The following is a 16710-nucleotide window of genomic DNA, read 5'->3' as shown; positions in this document are numbered from 1 at the left end:
GGATGGAGCAAAACAGCTGATATAGTCGTACTTTGTGGGCTTGTAGATCTCCGACCTGCGATTCTCTCCAAGCAACAAGCTGTATGGCAATCTACAAGCTCACGACATTTGGCAACACGTTGTGAGCTTGTAGACCTGCTATTTTTCACCACTCTCAAGTCACCCAAGTTTAGCTGGATGGTATATAAAACTGGTTCTTTATTCAGCCTGCTCTACAGCACAAAAGAGCAGCCTTATCACACGTCCTCATTTTGAGCACCCATGGAAATCACAGGTCACTGAACATCTCATGAGATTTATTTGTGTGTGTGTGTGTGTGTGTGTGTGTGTGTGTGTGTGTGTGTGTGTGTGTGTGTGTGTGTGTGTGTGTGTGTGTGTGTGTGTGTGTGTGTGTGTGTGTGTGTGTGTGTGTACACTGAATAATATATCATGGCAGCCTTTGCAAATGTGAGGGTTGCTTATTGTATATCGTCACTGTCGGGTGGAAAGCTTGTATGTCCAAAAACAGTTACTTTTCAGGAAATGGAATGAAAATGATCAGCAACAGTGAACACAGCAGATCTACAAGCTCACGCGCTTCCACCTGCGGCACATTGTGATCTTGCAGAGCTGCTGTTTTCAGAACTTTATCATGACACTCTTAGGGCATTATGTGATGGAAAAACATAAAAGGTTGAAATGTGGAGGTACAAGGTTTCTGCCCGACAGCGTGATGCACTACATGCACTACATACCTGTGTGGAAGGATAAGTAGAGCTCTTTGCCCTCGTTCTAGTTATTGTCATGGGGATACAGTTACACAGTGTGTCTTGTTGTTATAACTACTCTCCTTTTGGTGGGGTAGGCGTGTTGTGTTTGTTGGGAAACGGTTTACTGTCTGATATGTAGGACAGGTGTGCAGTTACCGCCTGAGTGGAAAAGCCTGCGTTTACGATGTTTCATCAAAGTTCAAACGCTTCATCAGCGCAGACACTGTCCATGTGCTCAATACAGTGTGTGTGTGTGTGTGTGTGTGTGTGTGTGTGTGTGTGTGTGTGTGTGCCTCCTCCATATAGCTGTTATGTTAACTGACTTTATAACACAAGGCAGACACGTGTCTTGCTCGGGCGCACCTCACGAGTCACAATTTCTGGTGTCTACACCATTTTGGAGCGTGTGTCATTACAATAAACAGGGCCAGGCGCCCCTGAATCAAATACCAGGTAAAATAATTAAATAAAATGTGGCCTGGTCTGGAAAATAGCAGATAGCATATATATATATATATATATATATATATATATATACAAACACACTGATTTCATACTGTAGGTAATTCACATACCGGTAGGTCACTGGCCTCATTCCAGTAATGATTCTCATTAAGGCACATATTGATTGTCCTCATTTAGAGGCTTCCAGCAGCCAATTGTAATGAGGCCAGTTCAATGGATCTCCAAACCATGTCTCTTCCTTTTACATATCCTCATCCTCACTGTCCGGTAGAAATCTTGTATGTCCAAAACCGTTTAAAGGACCTGTGTTCCAATGGATCTAATGCAGTTGTTATTTAGTCACAAGCTATTGTGTTAATACTTTAAAGATGGAGTGCCGTGATTTTTTCCACCCTAAAAACATGATCATCAGGTCTTATTGTTATATAATTATTTAAAAAAAAAGGGTACAGTAGCCTATTTGTTAAAATGTTGTTTTTATGTGGGCACGCCCACCACTTCATTGCCTGGTTTGCCTGATGGGTGGTGATCCACCTGAACTGAAGCCACACCCATAGCTATAGTTGTATGATAAAGAGGGAGGGGTTAGGGGTAGTGTGATCACTGTGATGTCACTATATTACTGTTTATTTCATTGGCCCGTTTGACTGTCAAGGGTTCAAAGGAAGAAACCTTAAATACAAAGTTGATACACCATTGCACATAAAAATGACTCCTCATATATATACTATATACTGCTCATAGACACACTGGAAAAATACAAAAATTGGGCACTCCCTCTTTAAATATTTATAAACCCCATGCAGACACCCTTAACCGCTTTCAATGTAAAGAAAGTAACAAAAATAGAAGACCTACACACTCACAGCACATTGCTATATGTGCGGCATTGTGAGCTTGTAGAATTTGCTATTTATGCTACTTTTGTGTGATATTCTTTTTTTGAGGTGGCCATTCTGAAGGAGTATATCAACATGTGACCTTCAGGTCTATGCCCACTTTCCTGACTGTTATTTCGCTTGACTCTTTTATTGTCCGTGTCTGGCGGAAATCTTGTATCTCCAAACCCGTTACTTTTCTGGAGGTGTTCCAATGATTAAAATAGCAGATCTACAAGCCAGTGACATTTTGGAATACAACACGTTCAAGCTTGTACAGTAGATCATCTATTTTCGGTATATATTTTTTGAGTGGTGCAACCACTCCTACAACCAGCAATGTCCGTGTACACCTATGTATGTGGTCATGTACCGGTATGTACCCATGTGGTCATGAGCACCAGTATATGCAGCTGCACGACTCAGTTCACACAGGTGTGATTTTTTACTTGTGACAAAAGGGGAGAATGTCAAAAAGTTTAAATATGAGCACATTGATAAATGAATATGGTAATAAACTAGAGTTTTTTTCAGGAAGATTCTTGAAGATCCATTCAATCGAAACATTGAATATAGAATTTTGACTGTACCAGTGTGAAGTATTGTCTTTATGTTGATCTTCCGTTTGTCCTAGCACCTGGACACTGAAGTGGATGTGTGCACAGGATCGCCTTTATCCACGTGTGCCCACATTGCCTGCATGTGTAGTAAAACCATCGTTGCCTTTACTAGCGTTCTAGCCTAGGCTCACTATCAAGGCTCGCCTCACTCCCATCATGATCAGATATCTGGGGCTGCAAACAATGTGTCTTCATAGTTTGTGTTAATACTAGTACATCGTTTGAAAATGTTTGTGTTGCTTTCAGTGTAATGCGGCACCAGTACCACCCTCACCAAGACAATGTTCTTTTATTCCAAACCTGCAAATTAAAAAATGATTTTCTTTTTTGGCACACTAAATGCCAACATGTTAACTATACATTATATGGTGCATTTAAGGTGAAACCTCTGAGTCACACAGCTTCAGCTTCGAGGGGATAAAAAGCACATTCTTACAGCTCTTTTCATGCGTTAACTCCTCCACATTTTGTCTGCCATCCAATACAAAGGCAGTATACGGCTACCCTATAGTTCACCATTTCTCAACATGCAGCCTGGGCTCTGGGGACCACCATGGGGATCCAAATGGTCTGACTGTAACTCTGAGTGAACAAACAGAGTTAAATAAGATTTTACAGTTATAGATTGGGGTCCTAAAGGTATGGTGGCCTACCAGTGCCTATAGGGGTCCCTAAAATGAAAAATCAATGCCCTAGTTATCAAGATGTTCAGAGAGTAATACCGGCTGGTGGTTGGTGCAGATGACTTCCCAAAGTTCCCATTAACTACAGCAGCAGTGATTCTGAACACCCCCACCGGTTTGATACGCACTACAAGGCAAGCTCCTTGGGGCTATATAGCCTAAAATCAGCATGGTTATTTAACCCTGAAAGTGGACTTACTGTATACCTGGTACTGAATGGGTCCATTTTTGGACCCCTAGCTGGTGGTCCCTGCACACAATGTTGAGAAACAGGGAAAGTTGGCAAAGTTGTATAGTGATACAGTAATTCATCTGATGTTTATGTTTGGGCTTATTTTTGGCCATTTTCAGTGTTTTAAAAACATACCACTCCATATTCTTCTTTATAAGTATTAAGTTGACATATGATATTGCGTTTTGCGATAGGCACATGATGATCTATAGACTATTATGTGAGGCAGCCACAAATCTATACTGTCATGTTCTCTCTACTACTGTACTGTCTGCAGTCTGCACCATCAAAGAAAAGGCCATAACAGAAGGGCCAATAATGTCTGAGCTACTTCTTCACATCATGCTTCTGAGCTTCTCTCTCTAGAGATGCTGCTGGGCTGCCTGCAACAACCCACATCCATGCCTTGCTGCTGCCGCTGCTGCAACTCGATGCAGCAAGCCCACAGTGGCAGTGCGCAGGTGCGAGCCCGCAGCGCTGGGGACTATTTTTAGAAAGTGACGTCACCCTGAAATAGCAGCAGCAGCAGCAGCAGCCCCTCACAACCCCCCTCCCTCCCTCCACCCTACAGACCGGACTGACAGGACAGGACAGGACCGGACAGGACAGGACAGGACGCCCTTTAGCAAGCAAGCAGCAGCAGCAGCAGCACCCCATCCCATGTCTAGAGCGGTACCGGGCCGCATCATTGGGTGGTACTAGACAGTACTATAGGCTAGAGACCGAGATTATAAAAAGGGCGACAACTTTATAGGGCAAAACTGTGCAGCGACAACTGACGATCGAGAGACGACAGAAATCGGCGAAACACATTTATTATTCCATTGTCTTATTCAGAGGATAGAGAGAGAGAGAGACGTACGAGACTTTTGTGCAACTTGGCGTGTATCTCTGAAAGCTCTCCTCCTCCTCCTCCTTCTCCTCCTCCGACCTTCGACGCAGCGCAGCAGCAGCAGCAGAATCAGAATGGCAGCAGACCGGGACACGTTGATCCAGAGAGCCCGTATGGCAGAGCAAGCAGAGCGCTATGATGACATGGCCGCTGCCATGAAACAGGTGCGATTGCCCCCACCCCCCCTTTGTGTAATTGTTATTAAAAATTAATAAACGCTCGTTAATTTTTAAGTAAGATTTATATTGAGCCGTACGACGGCGTTGCTCCGCCGCCCGAGCGCCGATGAGTGAGTGGAGTACCGAGTGGGCTGGTTGCAGATGATCGGCCGCTATTTTTTTCCCTCTCGGGCGAGCGATCCCGTCGTACGGCGGAGTATACATCATTCTGCTTTATTCTTGGTCGTGACAAAAAAATGTCGTTATGCGACAAAATCATGTGAAAGGCCCCGTCATAATGCGTTTATTATATTTCCCTTGACTCGAGCCCATTGTTATCGTCTCTGAGAGCATCTTTGCCTACATCATGACTTGCAGACAAAACGGTGTTAGCATTGTTAGCATCATCACCGTCCCTAGTATCACACTGGGCTGAACTGAACCACTTGGCTTTGTTTGCAAGCTAGCCACTTTAGCAAGCATCATTCATTTGTATAATCCAGGATTCATTGCCTGCTGCTGTCATTTTGAAATGAAATCCATCCGGGCTATATTCTCACCCCATTAAAAAACGCATGTTAAAATGTTCTTTAATATCCTACTCAACTTAACATTTTGTTTCTTGGGATACAATAGAATACGAAAGCTGTGTCACTCAGTCACCACCACAGTTTGTGGCTAACAATGAGCTGTTGGATTGGAATAGAGGCGGATCTAGACTTTAACGGTCTGCGTCTAGGGCGGATATGGAAACGTCGCGTGCATGTATGTGTGTGGGTGTGGGTGTAATTTACTGGATAGCGCAGGCGGGCTCTAGACCGGATCAGAGCACTGAGCAGTAAATGGAAACCAGGCTCTGTTTGAAAGCCTGGTGATGTGAGACTGCAGCATTCAATGATTCAACAATGACAATAACTGATTATGTGGTAACATGGGAAAGGACACCACATGTACAGTTTCCTAAGCAACAGAGACATTAATATGTTTTTTTATTAACTTGAAACTGATTGACGTTGTGGTCAGATTCAGCATCTTGAATTAAGGTGTAGCCCATTGCACAACATCTTGTGTTTCAATATCTGGTCAAATATAGGCCTAGTTAGATCCTACCAGATGCCTTGTCATTCTTCTCTACTAGCTCCCTTCTCTTTAGCATCTTAACTCGAATGTGCTTGTAGTTAATCTGTAATAAGCATTTGTGACCGTGTGCATTCCAGGTCACTGAAATCGGTGAGGCTCTGAGTAACGATGACCGCAACCTGCTTTCGGTGGCTTACAAAAACGTGGTAGGCGCACGGCGGTCGTCCTGGCGCGTCACCTCCAGCATCGAGCAGAGAGCCGTGGCCGACGGCAACGAGAAGAAGCTGGAGCTGGTGCGAGCCTACCGGGAGACCATCGAGAAAGAGCTGGAGTCGGTGTGCCAGGATGTCCTCTCCCTGCTGGATGAGCATCTAATCAAGAGCTGTGCCGAAGACCAGATGGAGAGTAAGGTTTTCTACTTGAAGATGAAGGGCGACTACTACCGCTACCTGGCGGAGGTGGCCACCAGCGAGAAGAAGGCCAGCGCCGTGGCGTCCTCGGAGGGGGCTTACAAGGAAGCCTACGAGATCAGCAAGAGCATGGCGGCCACTCACCCCATTCGCCTGGGGCTGGCCCTCAACTTCTCTGTCTTCTATTATGAGATACAGAACACCCCCGAGCAGGCCTGTCAGCTGGCCAAGGAGGCGTTTGACGAGGCAATCGGACACCTGGACAATCTGAATGAGGACTCCTATAAGGACTCCACGCTCATCATGCAGTTGCTGCGGGATAACCTGACCCTCTGGGCCAGCGACCAGCAGGACAGTGAGGGGGGAGAGGCCAACAACTGAGAGCTTCCATTGAGTAGTTCATTAGTTAAGAATAGCTACTTCCCCTCTACTCCTGTCAATATCCCCCGGACCCCTACTCTTTCTTAACCACTTAAGCCCTATGTACTTCGTCATACGACGAATAACGGAAATACCAGATCGACAAGCTCACGACGTGTCAAATTATGACGCGTTGTGAGCTTGAAGATCAGCTATTTTTGAAAATGTTCAGCTCTAATGACATGCCCAAAATAGGGGACGCCAGGTGAAAGTGGTTTCAACTATTTCTAATATTCACCTCATAATTCTTTTGTGCCATTTGAATGCTCAATTATGACCTTCAAGTCATAAAGAATCAGTTCCATTTTAGTTTGTCAATAGACCTAATCAGTGAGGTTGTGTTGTCAGCAAATGGAAAGACAACTAATAGCATGATACATAACATTCAACATAAAACTAAAGATTTAGTAATAACAGTACTAAACAGACACATTTTAATTTCCTTATTTTACCAGTCCTCAGATTTGGCAGACCATTGCAATGGCTGGGGCCATATATGTCATTCAATCTCCATCCAAATTTCATATTTCCATATTTTGCTAAAGTCTGTTTATTATTTCAAGCGGAGCTGAGGACGTGTGTTCCCTAAAAGGAAATTGGAGCTATGAATGTGCTGAACCATAAAATAATCAATTCCCAATCAATCCAAGAACAAACGGATAGCAAATTTAGTAGCAAAAGTAGGAGCAATATTATAATTTTTTTAGTTCTTGTTAGCAAGTAAGCAGCGGAGCTTTCGACTAGCTGATTGATAGCTGACACTGAAGACATGCAAGGAAAGCAAAATGAAGTCTCCACTATGGATCCATATGATGAATTAATTCTTGATTGTCCACATTCACGTCGCGTAACTAAAACGATTAGATAATGCGTTTGTCATCTAATTTTGCACACTAACACAAAATATTTGAATTGTCCACTAGATGGAGCAGTTAACGAGATAGGCGCTGGGTACTGATGCCATATTAAAGCGTCTACTCTAAGGCAAGCATTTATAGGGTTGGACGGTTTCACTGTCCTGAGACAATATGAAATGTTGATGGTCTCGTCATCAATACCGTTAAAAGAAAGAATGATGCCACAGTTGGTTCGTTTAAAAATTCAGAATGAAAAGCATGACAAACCTGCCTTTTAAACAGTGTTTTAGCTACTGTGAGTGTAGTGATTTTTACCAACCCGTCCTGGTCTTCAGTAGTAGTTATAATAATATCAATATGGTCCCTGCTTCTTGAGGTATTTGTCCCGTATATTTGCACATACATGTAGGGCTGTCACAATTATGACACTACTTTACTTGACGATTAATTGTAGCTCTAGATGATTACCGGTATGTAATAATTGTGACATGCCTGTACATATACATGAAATGTGCACCCTCTGCATTTGACCCATCCTAGCTGTTTACGAGCAGTGTGTGCTAGGGGTTTAGAGTCAGACGAGAGTTGCTCAGGGACTCTTGTCTTTGACACATAGACTGGGCCAGAGTGCGAGGTTGTCTGTTACCCAGACAACCTCTACCCACTCAGCTATGCCCCCCCCCCCCGGCCCCCCATTCTCTCAGTGATGCCAAATGATCTCAACAGATCACAGACTGTAGTAAAGTCATATTAGAAGAATGAGTTATATTGAAAAAGCGGAAACAAATTAAAACCTTAATGTTAAAAGTCTTACTGTGTAACATACCATCGCTATATATGAGTGTTTTTGGTGATACCTCCGGCAGTAGCTACTGTAACAAAATTAATCTTTCAAATAGATAAATCATTTCTGGTACAATTCCCGGTGCCTGCATAATTTCGTTGTGAGTGATTGTGATTAAAATATTGTTCATAGAAGAACACGTTTATGTGGAGTGGTGGTTCACCAGTGAAAGATGATGTAAAAAAAAAGATTAATTGGAAAAAATTACACAGTGTGACTTTAACTTGCAGTGTGTGGTAGGGCGGTCCAACAATGCACAAAAGCATTGTCGAGGCAATAATAATAATAACTGTAGGCCAAAAACTATTTTGTTTAATACGACTTAATATAGTAGCTATTACGAGGAATGCAGCCACCTTTTGACGGTAGACTGTATACAGCAGCCTCTGACTGCATGTCAGTGAAACAGCTGTGCCCTGTGGCCATGTTGTTTTTAAAGTAAAATATGTGGGGAAATTATCCAGAATCCCAAAATTATATACTGCCAAACCCTACCAAGAACAAAATACATAGGCTGAATTATTATTTTGCCCAGAACCTTTTGAAGAATGTGGCATTTTCATTGAATTTATGCCTAACTATTAACTAATCAATATTTCTCTCTACAGTATGGATATAATTTTTACCTATTAAATATGCATTGCTTACACTGAGTTCAAGTTACAATAAAGTTTTGTAACTGCGCCAAAATGCTTTTGCATTTTCGTCTAAATTGACTAGCCATCTCTTCAAACACCGCTCTGTGCTTTCATATTGTGGTAGATATTTATATTTAGGTCTAAATTTTGATTGTGGATGAAAAGAAAATCTTTTAGCAAAGTCTGAAGTCAGATAAACTAGCAGAAAGATGCCAAGGATGGGTCAGACAGGTGGGAAACTTGGAGAGGGCCACTATATTTCCACAGTCACTCCAGAGGGCCACATTGCAATCCTACAAGCTTTTTGCTATATTTGAATTGAAATCCTGAATTATTTTTTTGCTATTTCTTGTTAACTTCATGAACTAAATACAAATACATTGGACATTAAAAAAAAGACATTTTAATGCTACTCATTGAGCTACTAATTTTAGACTGAAGTAATTAAAGCTGGTTATGTTTGCATGTTTGGAATTGTAACAGCTGAAATCAATAATATCAGTATTCTGATATTAACCTGCAGAACAGGAACCCCTTTTGGTGTTTTAAGCATTATGTTATACTTTAGCTATTGAAAAATAGCAGATCTACAAGCTCATAGCGCGGCACAGAGTGCAAGTCTTTGAATATATATTCTTTCAGAGCGAACGTTTTTAACTCAAATCTTTGCTTCTGGAGGGTCCCTGGAACAACACATTTTCAGATGGGGGTCGGCGGCCAAATACATATAATCTTTGGGGTCCTGATATAGATACATAGGTTTTTCAGAAAACCATCATGATTTAGAAGACATTTGTAGAATCGACCTCAGGTCTAGGTGAGGGCCGCATGTGGCCCACCAGGCCGCCAGTTGCCCACATATGAGTTAAGCCACCATCATTCAGAGGTGCTTTAGACTCATCGTGGGGTCTTTGAACCACAAAAGATGGGGCACCTACCTGTCCAAAATGGAGAGCAGGGTCTTGTGCGTCATGCAGTCCACGTTCTGTATTTAGGATGTGTACAAATTCAGAGGGTCTAAAGAAAAAAGAAAGTAAGGTATAGCCTAATTATGTATGTCACCGTTTCATAGAGTGAATACCTCCCCCTTTGCCTCATAGAAAAAGAAAAATCCTGATGCGTGCCGTGTCCTATATATCTGGTCCTAAATGACAGAGATGGGAATACTCTTTTGCTATATGAATTATGAATATAAATGAGTTCTACAACTAGAACAGCAAATCTCAGACCGTAGATTTGAGGAATTCCTCAATAGTTTCTGAATCAGTCAGTAATCATGTGTTTATTATGTGTGTATTTATTGTTAGAATGGGAACCAGATGTACTTTTTTTTAATTGTTTTTATTGTGGGTTTTAGGCAGCACTCGTGTGTTATTAGCATCTGTACATTTTGACTACAATGGTTTTGTTTTTTCAATGTTGGTATTTTGATGCTATAGCACGACCTTGAAAAAATAACAGATGCTTATAAAATAACAAACAGGGTGCTGTGTATGAGTAGTCAGGCAGACGATGACATGTCAAAGCAACATCTGGTTTTAATAATCTCTCTACTATCAAGATGTTAATGGTCCATTTTGTCACCATATAGCCCTATAGTGAAAATAACATTGCAGCCATTTTAATCTTTAGCCATTTTAGCATGACATGTAGCATTTAAACTGTAAGTCTGTGCCATGCTAAACCATAAGCCTATATATATCTCCTGCAAAGATGCGATTTCTTTCCCCTAAATGCATTTTGGAAGCAAATCCAAAATGGGATAATAATTAATTGTTAGGATAAGTTTTTAATGATGACCCATATTTATAAGTGATAATATCCACATAATATATTCAGCTGCCTTCTCCCTTTCTTGTACTGTTATCTCTATCATCGTTGTGTGATCCTTAAAAGCGTCCTCCTCACAGACCACTTTCTGTGCTCTAATATATATTATTTATCATGTTTTGTTCATGCCGACAAAGAGAGAACTAATTGGTACTGAGGTGATATCTACACATGGATGTATAGTGTGAAGACACTATATTAGGCCTATCGATCATGAGTAGTTTAGAGAAGAGAATTAGAATTGAGAAGCTTTAAAGTGCACTGTGGTATAGGGCCCATAGTGATGAGTCAGCGCACTGCTGTGCACCTCTTGGGCTAGAGTTGAGTTTCACCAGAATTGTTTCCTTGTTTGTCTCTTCTAATGCAGTACTTCTCAAAGTGGGGTCCACTCCGGGGACCCCTGGGCCGCAGTAAAAATGAAAATGTCACTGCTTGTTACAATGTTGTGTACTTAAACCCTGTCACTGTGTGTGTGTGTGTGTGTGTGTGTGTGTGTGTGTGTGTGTGTGTGTGTGTTGTCTCCACTTGTACCTATATGTTGCCATTTACTCTCAGACTGTCATCTTGCCCCCAGCTAGCCCATGGGAATGTGTGTGCAGCCTCCAGCCATTTTCAGAGACCCCTGTTTTAAAGGCTGATTTGACAGTGTCTGAAGTTTAAGTTGTTGCAAGTACATTTTCTTACGATCAGTATGTGATCATTTAAAAATAATGCCATTAAAACATTGCCTACCATGGGAGCATGTTCTACCAGTTTAAGCCCTGCCAAGTGTGTTTTTTCTTTTCTTTTAATAAATCACGGGGATTTTGATTTGAATATAGGCTACAGTAGTTTGGACTGGTGGTAGCTAATGATTACTTTTATAATCGCTGATTCTGTCATTTATATATTTTTTATTATTGGGTTAATTTACGTTATTAATTTATTCCGTATTCAAATTGTTAGCTAAGACAGTACAACATTATGATAAATGTTTATAACAAATGATCTGAACCCAAATAGACATTGACATTGCAGCAGTAAGAAAAATAACAAAAATTACAATCTGTGACATCACTAAAGTATTTTTTTAAATCAGCCAATAATGTATTATTTGTTGAATCGATTAATAGTCTGGTGTAGTAATCTTTGCAGTACTTATGTCCATATTTTCTATTAAATGACAAATTAATTAGTTTAGAACAAAGTACATGCTATCATGACATAATTAGTCAGAAAAACAAGAACGCATATCTTTCTTTAGGCCATGCACCCTCACTTTTTAAATCTATCCTATCTCAGATTATTGTTTCAAATATCAACTTTTTATCACATAAGTTTTTTCTATGCCAAAGTATAGCAATGATATTAGAAACCATTAGAGACCCCATAGTGGCTATTGACAGTACCTTTTCAGTCCACTTTATGAATTGTGACAGTAAAACAAAGGAGGATCAATATTAATATTATTAGTGACCAAATACATTCAGTTGCTATAAGTTACCATTATGGTAAGTACAGTATTCCCTTGATTCATGTGCACATTTCTTCAGAGTAATGATTAACACTCCAAAGTTTAAGGGAAAGAAAGTGTGTGTGTGTGTGTGTGTGTGCGTGTGTGTGTGTGTGTGTGTGTGTGTGTGTGTGTGTGTGTGTGTGTGTGTGTGTGTGTGTGTGTGTGTGTGTGTGTGTGTGTGCATTATGAAATAAAAGTCAGCATTTCACAGTCTCAAACAGTGTAAATATAACAAGGCTTCAATGCACTTATAGTGAAATTAACCTCCATTCCTAGTTACAGAGAACATGTAAATAAGCTTTCCACCATCATACTACTGTCAATCAAACAAACACCATTGCCGACATGCACAAACACTCAAACAGCGTTACCAAACACGACATCAAAGAGCATTCCACACTCAAATAAACTGCATTTGAATGAAAACACAGGACTTTCATTTTGCATGAACGCACACACTGAAGATAGACTTGAGCACTGTTAGAGCAACAATAACTTGATGGGAACTGGACCAAAACACACTTCTCTTCTGTATGAGGTCTAATTCACTAACTGTACCTGCTGGTTCGGTCATTGATTACACTCAGGTGCATGCATGCACCCAATGACCCACACTAACGAGCACACTGAACCTAGTTCAGTCAGGCCTTTGTACAGCTTGTATTCGAGACCTTCTTTCGGTCATGACCCACACTTCATGACCATAGGTGAGAGTAGGAACGAAGATTGCTTGGTAGACAGAGAGCTTAACCGTTGCCTTCTGGCTCAGCTCTGTTTTCGTCACAACAGTGCGGTACAGCGACTGCAATGCCGCTGATTCTCCGTCCTCCCCTCACTTGTGAACAAGACCCTGAGATACTTAAATTGGGGTAATGCCTCATTCCCTACCCGGACTGCACAATCCACCGAAACACACAAAATCCACAGAAACAGTAATGGTCCAAGTATACTCTATGTTTTCTTCCCCTGGATTTCATCCAGTTTATTGATGAGCTATCAAAACCGATCGCCTTCAGTTTGTCGTTCAAATACAGTAGGCATGTGTCAGTGGAGTGGGATTTTCTGAAGCCAGATTCTGAAGCCTCGCTCTGCGAGGTAGATGCATGTTGATTTGTTCTTGATCTCTCTATAACCTTTAAGATGGAACAAAGGACTAGGGCGGTAGTTGCCATGTTCTAATTAGCTTCCTTTTTTATAGAATGCTACCAATTTGAAGTCTTGTGGGACGTGACACTGACTGATGGATACATTTGTAATGTGGGTTACTATGGGAGCAATAGAGACAGCCGAGTCTCAGAGGAATCTGATGGGGATGTTGTCATGACCGGTGGCCTTGTTTGCAGAGGCGATGAGATTTTTTGCATATCTTCAGTTTTAGCAGGTTTGAATGAGAAAGCATCGTTTTGAGCATGCACCTATAGTCTCTCATAGTGAGTTTGGATGTGGTCAGAGCCGTAGTTTGCTGACTAACAGGGTGGCACTGGTGGTGAAAAAAGTTAGACACAACCAGTTTGTCAGCTGACATAATGCTGAAACTTGTAGATTTGGTCTGAATTGTGTTGCTACACTGTCACTGACAGCCTAATTGGTCTATTACCTCCCAGAGTCTTCTGGGTGTTTTTTTGTTTGCTTCAATGTTCTCATTTATGAAGTTCTTTTGTGACCACTGACCAAGTTGTTTACTATATTTAGTTGTTTCCTGCAATTTTCAGAGTTTTATTGCTTTTAAGATTTCTCCCGTCACCCAAGGTTCAGTACTGGCTTTGACGCTTACCATTTCCGTTGGTGCAATGCTATATCAAGTACAGATTTGCATTGTCTTTTGTGTTTGGAGTTGATGGGCTTCTCACATTCGGTGTCAGGAGTCAGGAAAAACATTTGGCAGACATTTTAGATATTGGAAAAATAATGAATCCTCGTTTCTAACAACACCAATTATAGTGGTTGATTGTGTTCTATGTTGTTATGTTATTATTTCTGAAGAATACCCATTTCCTGCATGTTCCCGGTATATATTTCCTTATGATGGTTGATAATTTACAGAAATATTTGCAGTTAACTCTTAGCTTCGAACACATTCAAGATACTTGAAAGGAAAGATTAGCACACCCACATTAACATTGTCAACCGCATACTTATTGCCAACTCCTCATGTTCACTCAGTAACTTTAAACAGACTTACTAATTGTTTATTATTTAGTTGAGAACCTTGTACAAGCCCTATAAAGATTTCTCACCAGCACTTATTTCTGTCTTTTAATAAAAGGGTTGGGCGGATAAATTAATCAAAAAACCAAGCCAAACCAAAGACAATTTGTTTGTTTTATTCATTATTATTATACCTTTAGATCTAGATAAATGGCATTGAGATAAATTAATCAAAAAACCAAGACAAACCAAAGACAATTTGTTTGTTTTATTAATTATTATTATACCTTTAGATCCAGATAAATGGCATTGAGATAAATATTAAGTCAGCCCTGACCAAAAATGTAGCAAGGCCATAGTGCAGTGGTGAGTGCTTTTCAACCTGTGATGAACCTCAGAGCACTGTGGTATAGGCTACTCTACAAGCAAGCATTTGGCAGAGGCATGCAGGTCACCATAGTCCAATAACGGGAGGAATGTACAGTATAACCTCAAGCAGTTTCTTACTTGACAACAGTGTAAAAGTGTGATTTGTTTATCAAATAAAAACCTAGAGTACGTTACCTTCTTTACTAAATGACCAATTCAACAGGTAAATGAACATGAACATGACAAGTTTGTCAGGAAGAGACGATACCGTCTTCCTGACATTGGAAAACACCAGAGTTGAGACAAAGAACCATTTAAGTCCACAGTTTATTCTGACTCCTCCCCAAGAAGTCCCCCAGACTCCCAACTGTCCTGACACCTTATCCATAATTTCTTAATTACGGATACTTATTATGGACTTATGGTTCTTCATATGATCATATAAACGCTTCATTATTATCAATCAGGGTTATTTGTTTATCAATGACTAAATTACGTCATTCACAACCTGTGTTGCTCCCCGTTGCCAGATGATAGTGAAAGTGTGTTCTCTGGAACTCCTTCAGTTGATCATTTACCAATTATTATTTGGTAATATTATTTCGAGGACCTTCGACAAGACAAGCAAGCAATTTAGAAGTAGGCTTCTGATTGTTGAATGATGTATACTATAGGGTCTCCTTGAATGGGCATATTTCCAATAGTGAGGAACTGAGGATTGCATTTTGAAAGGCGCAGGCGCGCAGCAATAAAACCAGCGACATGTTTTAACCATGCCGTGTTGAGAGTTTGTAAGTCTGCTATTTTGGAAGACTTTTTGAAATATTTTGGGCACGTGCAAAATAGGGATGCCAGGGTTAATGTGGTTTATAAAGTATTGTTCCAGAGGTTATCTAGACCTGCAGGATTTGTACTGCATGGCCACTTGGCCAGTAGATAAAGAAAGCTGTGAACTTCATCTACAGAGAAGGGAGTAAAATAAAAAGGGTGACCATCAAAGGTGGAATCTGCAGCCATGTCTGAAGACTCGGACACATATACTGACACATTTTTAAAAGTCAGACAGGGAACCAAAGGCAGTGACGTGCTCATTAACACATTCCGGCATAGCCGGGGCTATCAGAAATGGATCCTTAAAGCACAACTTTGTTTTTTGTTTTTCAACCAAGGTTCATGTTATTAGAGAAAGTAAAAGATGAGTGTAATTAATTTTTCTTTCTTTTGCATCTTTCGTTTTAGGGATTTTAGCTATTTTTGACAGGGGCGGTGACATTCAACATTAGTATTATTATTTACTATTGTCCTACTAGACCCCAGGAAACTACCTCTGTTTGTCACCTCCCCCTTCACATTCAGTAGATGCTGTGGTCTTTTGTGGCCAGATATAATTTACTGGGGTCTAGTAGGACTATAGTAAATAATAAAAAAATAAATCACCATAAAATGTTGTAAAACATTTTGTAAATAATACATTAGCCCCATGTTCGAATGCCCCCGCGCCCCTGTCAAAGAGAGCTAAAATCGCTAAAACGAAAGAAAGCATGCAAATGGAAAAATATATAACAATCATCTTTTACTTTCTCTAATAACAACCTAAAACATGAACCTTGGTTGAAAAAACCCCAAAGTTGTCCTTTAAGTCTTTATCGCATGCAAGCCAGGCAATCACCTTTGCTCTCTCCTTTTCACTCTCTTTCTGCACTCACACTCCCCTCAACCCCGCCCTCGTATCTCTCACACACACACACACACACACACACACACACACACTCCTCCACCTGCTTATTGGGCCAGTGGTACATGAAGAACACAACTGTTTATTCAGGTGATCCATTCAGTGAGGCAATAAGGGACTTCAGCAACACTCCGATATCCTCTGGTCACCCTCTCCAAAATGGCTTACGATTACTATCAATTCTCCTCTGTAAAGAGCACCAAAGAA

General features: G+C 40.8%; 1 protein-coding gene across 1 annotated transcript; it reads left to right on the top strand.

The window, feature by feature from the left end:
* The first annotated feature begins 4205 nt into the window (after nt 1-4205).
* On the top strand, nt 4206-11514 carry ywhah (tyrosine 3-monooxygenase/tryptophan 5-monooxygenase activation protein, eta polypeptide). The gene is made up of 2 exons (XM_080756467.1): nt 4206-4683; nt 5895-11514. Exons 1-2 carry the CDS (start codon nt 4594-4596, stop codon nt 6546-6548), a joined length of 744 nt encoding a protein of 247 aa, XP_080612593.1. The 5' UTR covers nt 4206-4593; the 3' UTR covers nt 6549-11514.
* The last annotated feature ends 5196 nt before the right edge of the window (nt 11515-16710 follow it).

Source organism: Protomyctophum bolini (genome assembly GCF_963924005.1).
Source record: "Protomyctophum bolini genome assembly, chromosome: 22".
NCBI lineage: Eukaryota > Metazoa > Chordata > Actinopteri > Myctophiformes > Myctophidae > Protomyctophum > Protomyctophum bolini.
Note: the sequence above shows the minus strand (reverse complement) of the source record. Positions and strands in the feature narration are given on the sequence as shown.

Bases quoted from the DNA above. Each gene is read 5' to 3' on its own strand.
- ywhah (XM_080756467.1), top strand. From the start codon at position 4,594: ATGGCAGCAGACCGGGACACGTTGATCCAGAGAGCCCGTATGGCAGAG. The intron at 4,684-5,894 runs GTGCGATTGCCC...TGTGCATTCCAG, and splicing joins TGGCCGCTGCCATGAAACAG to GTCACTGAAATCGGTGAGGC.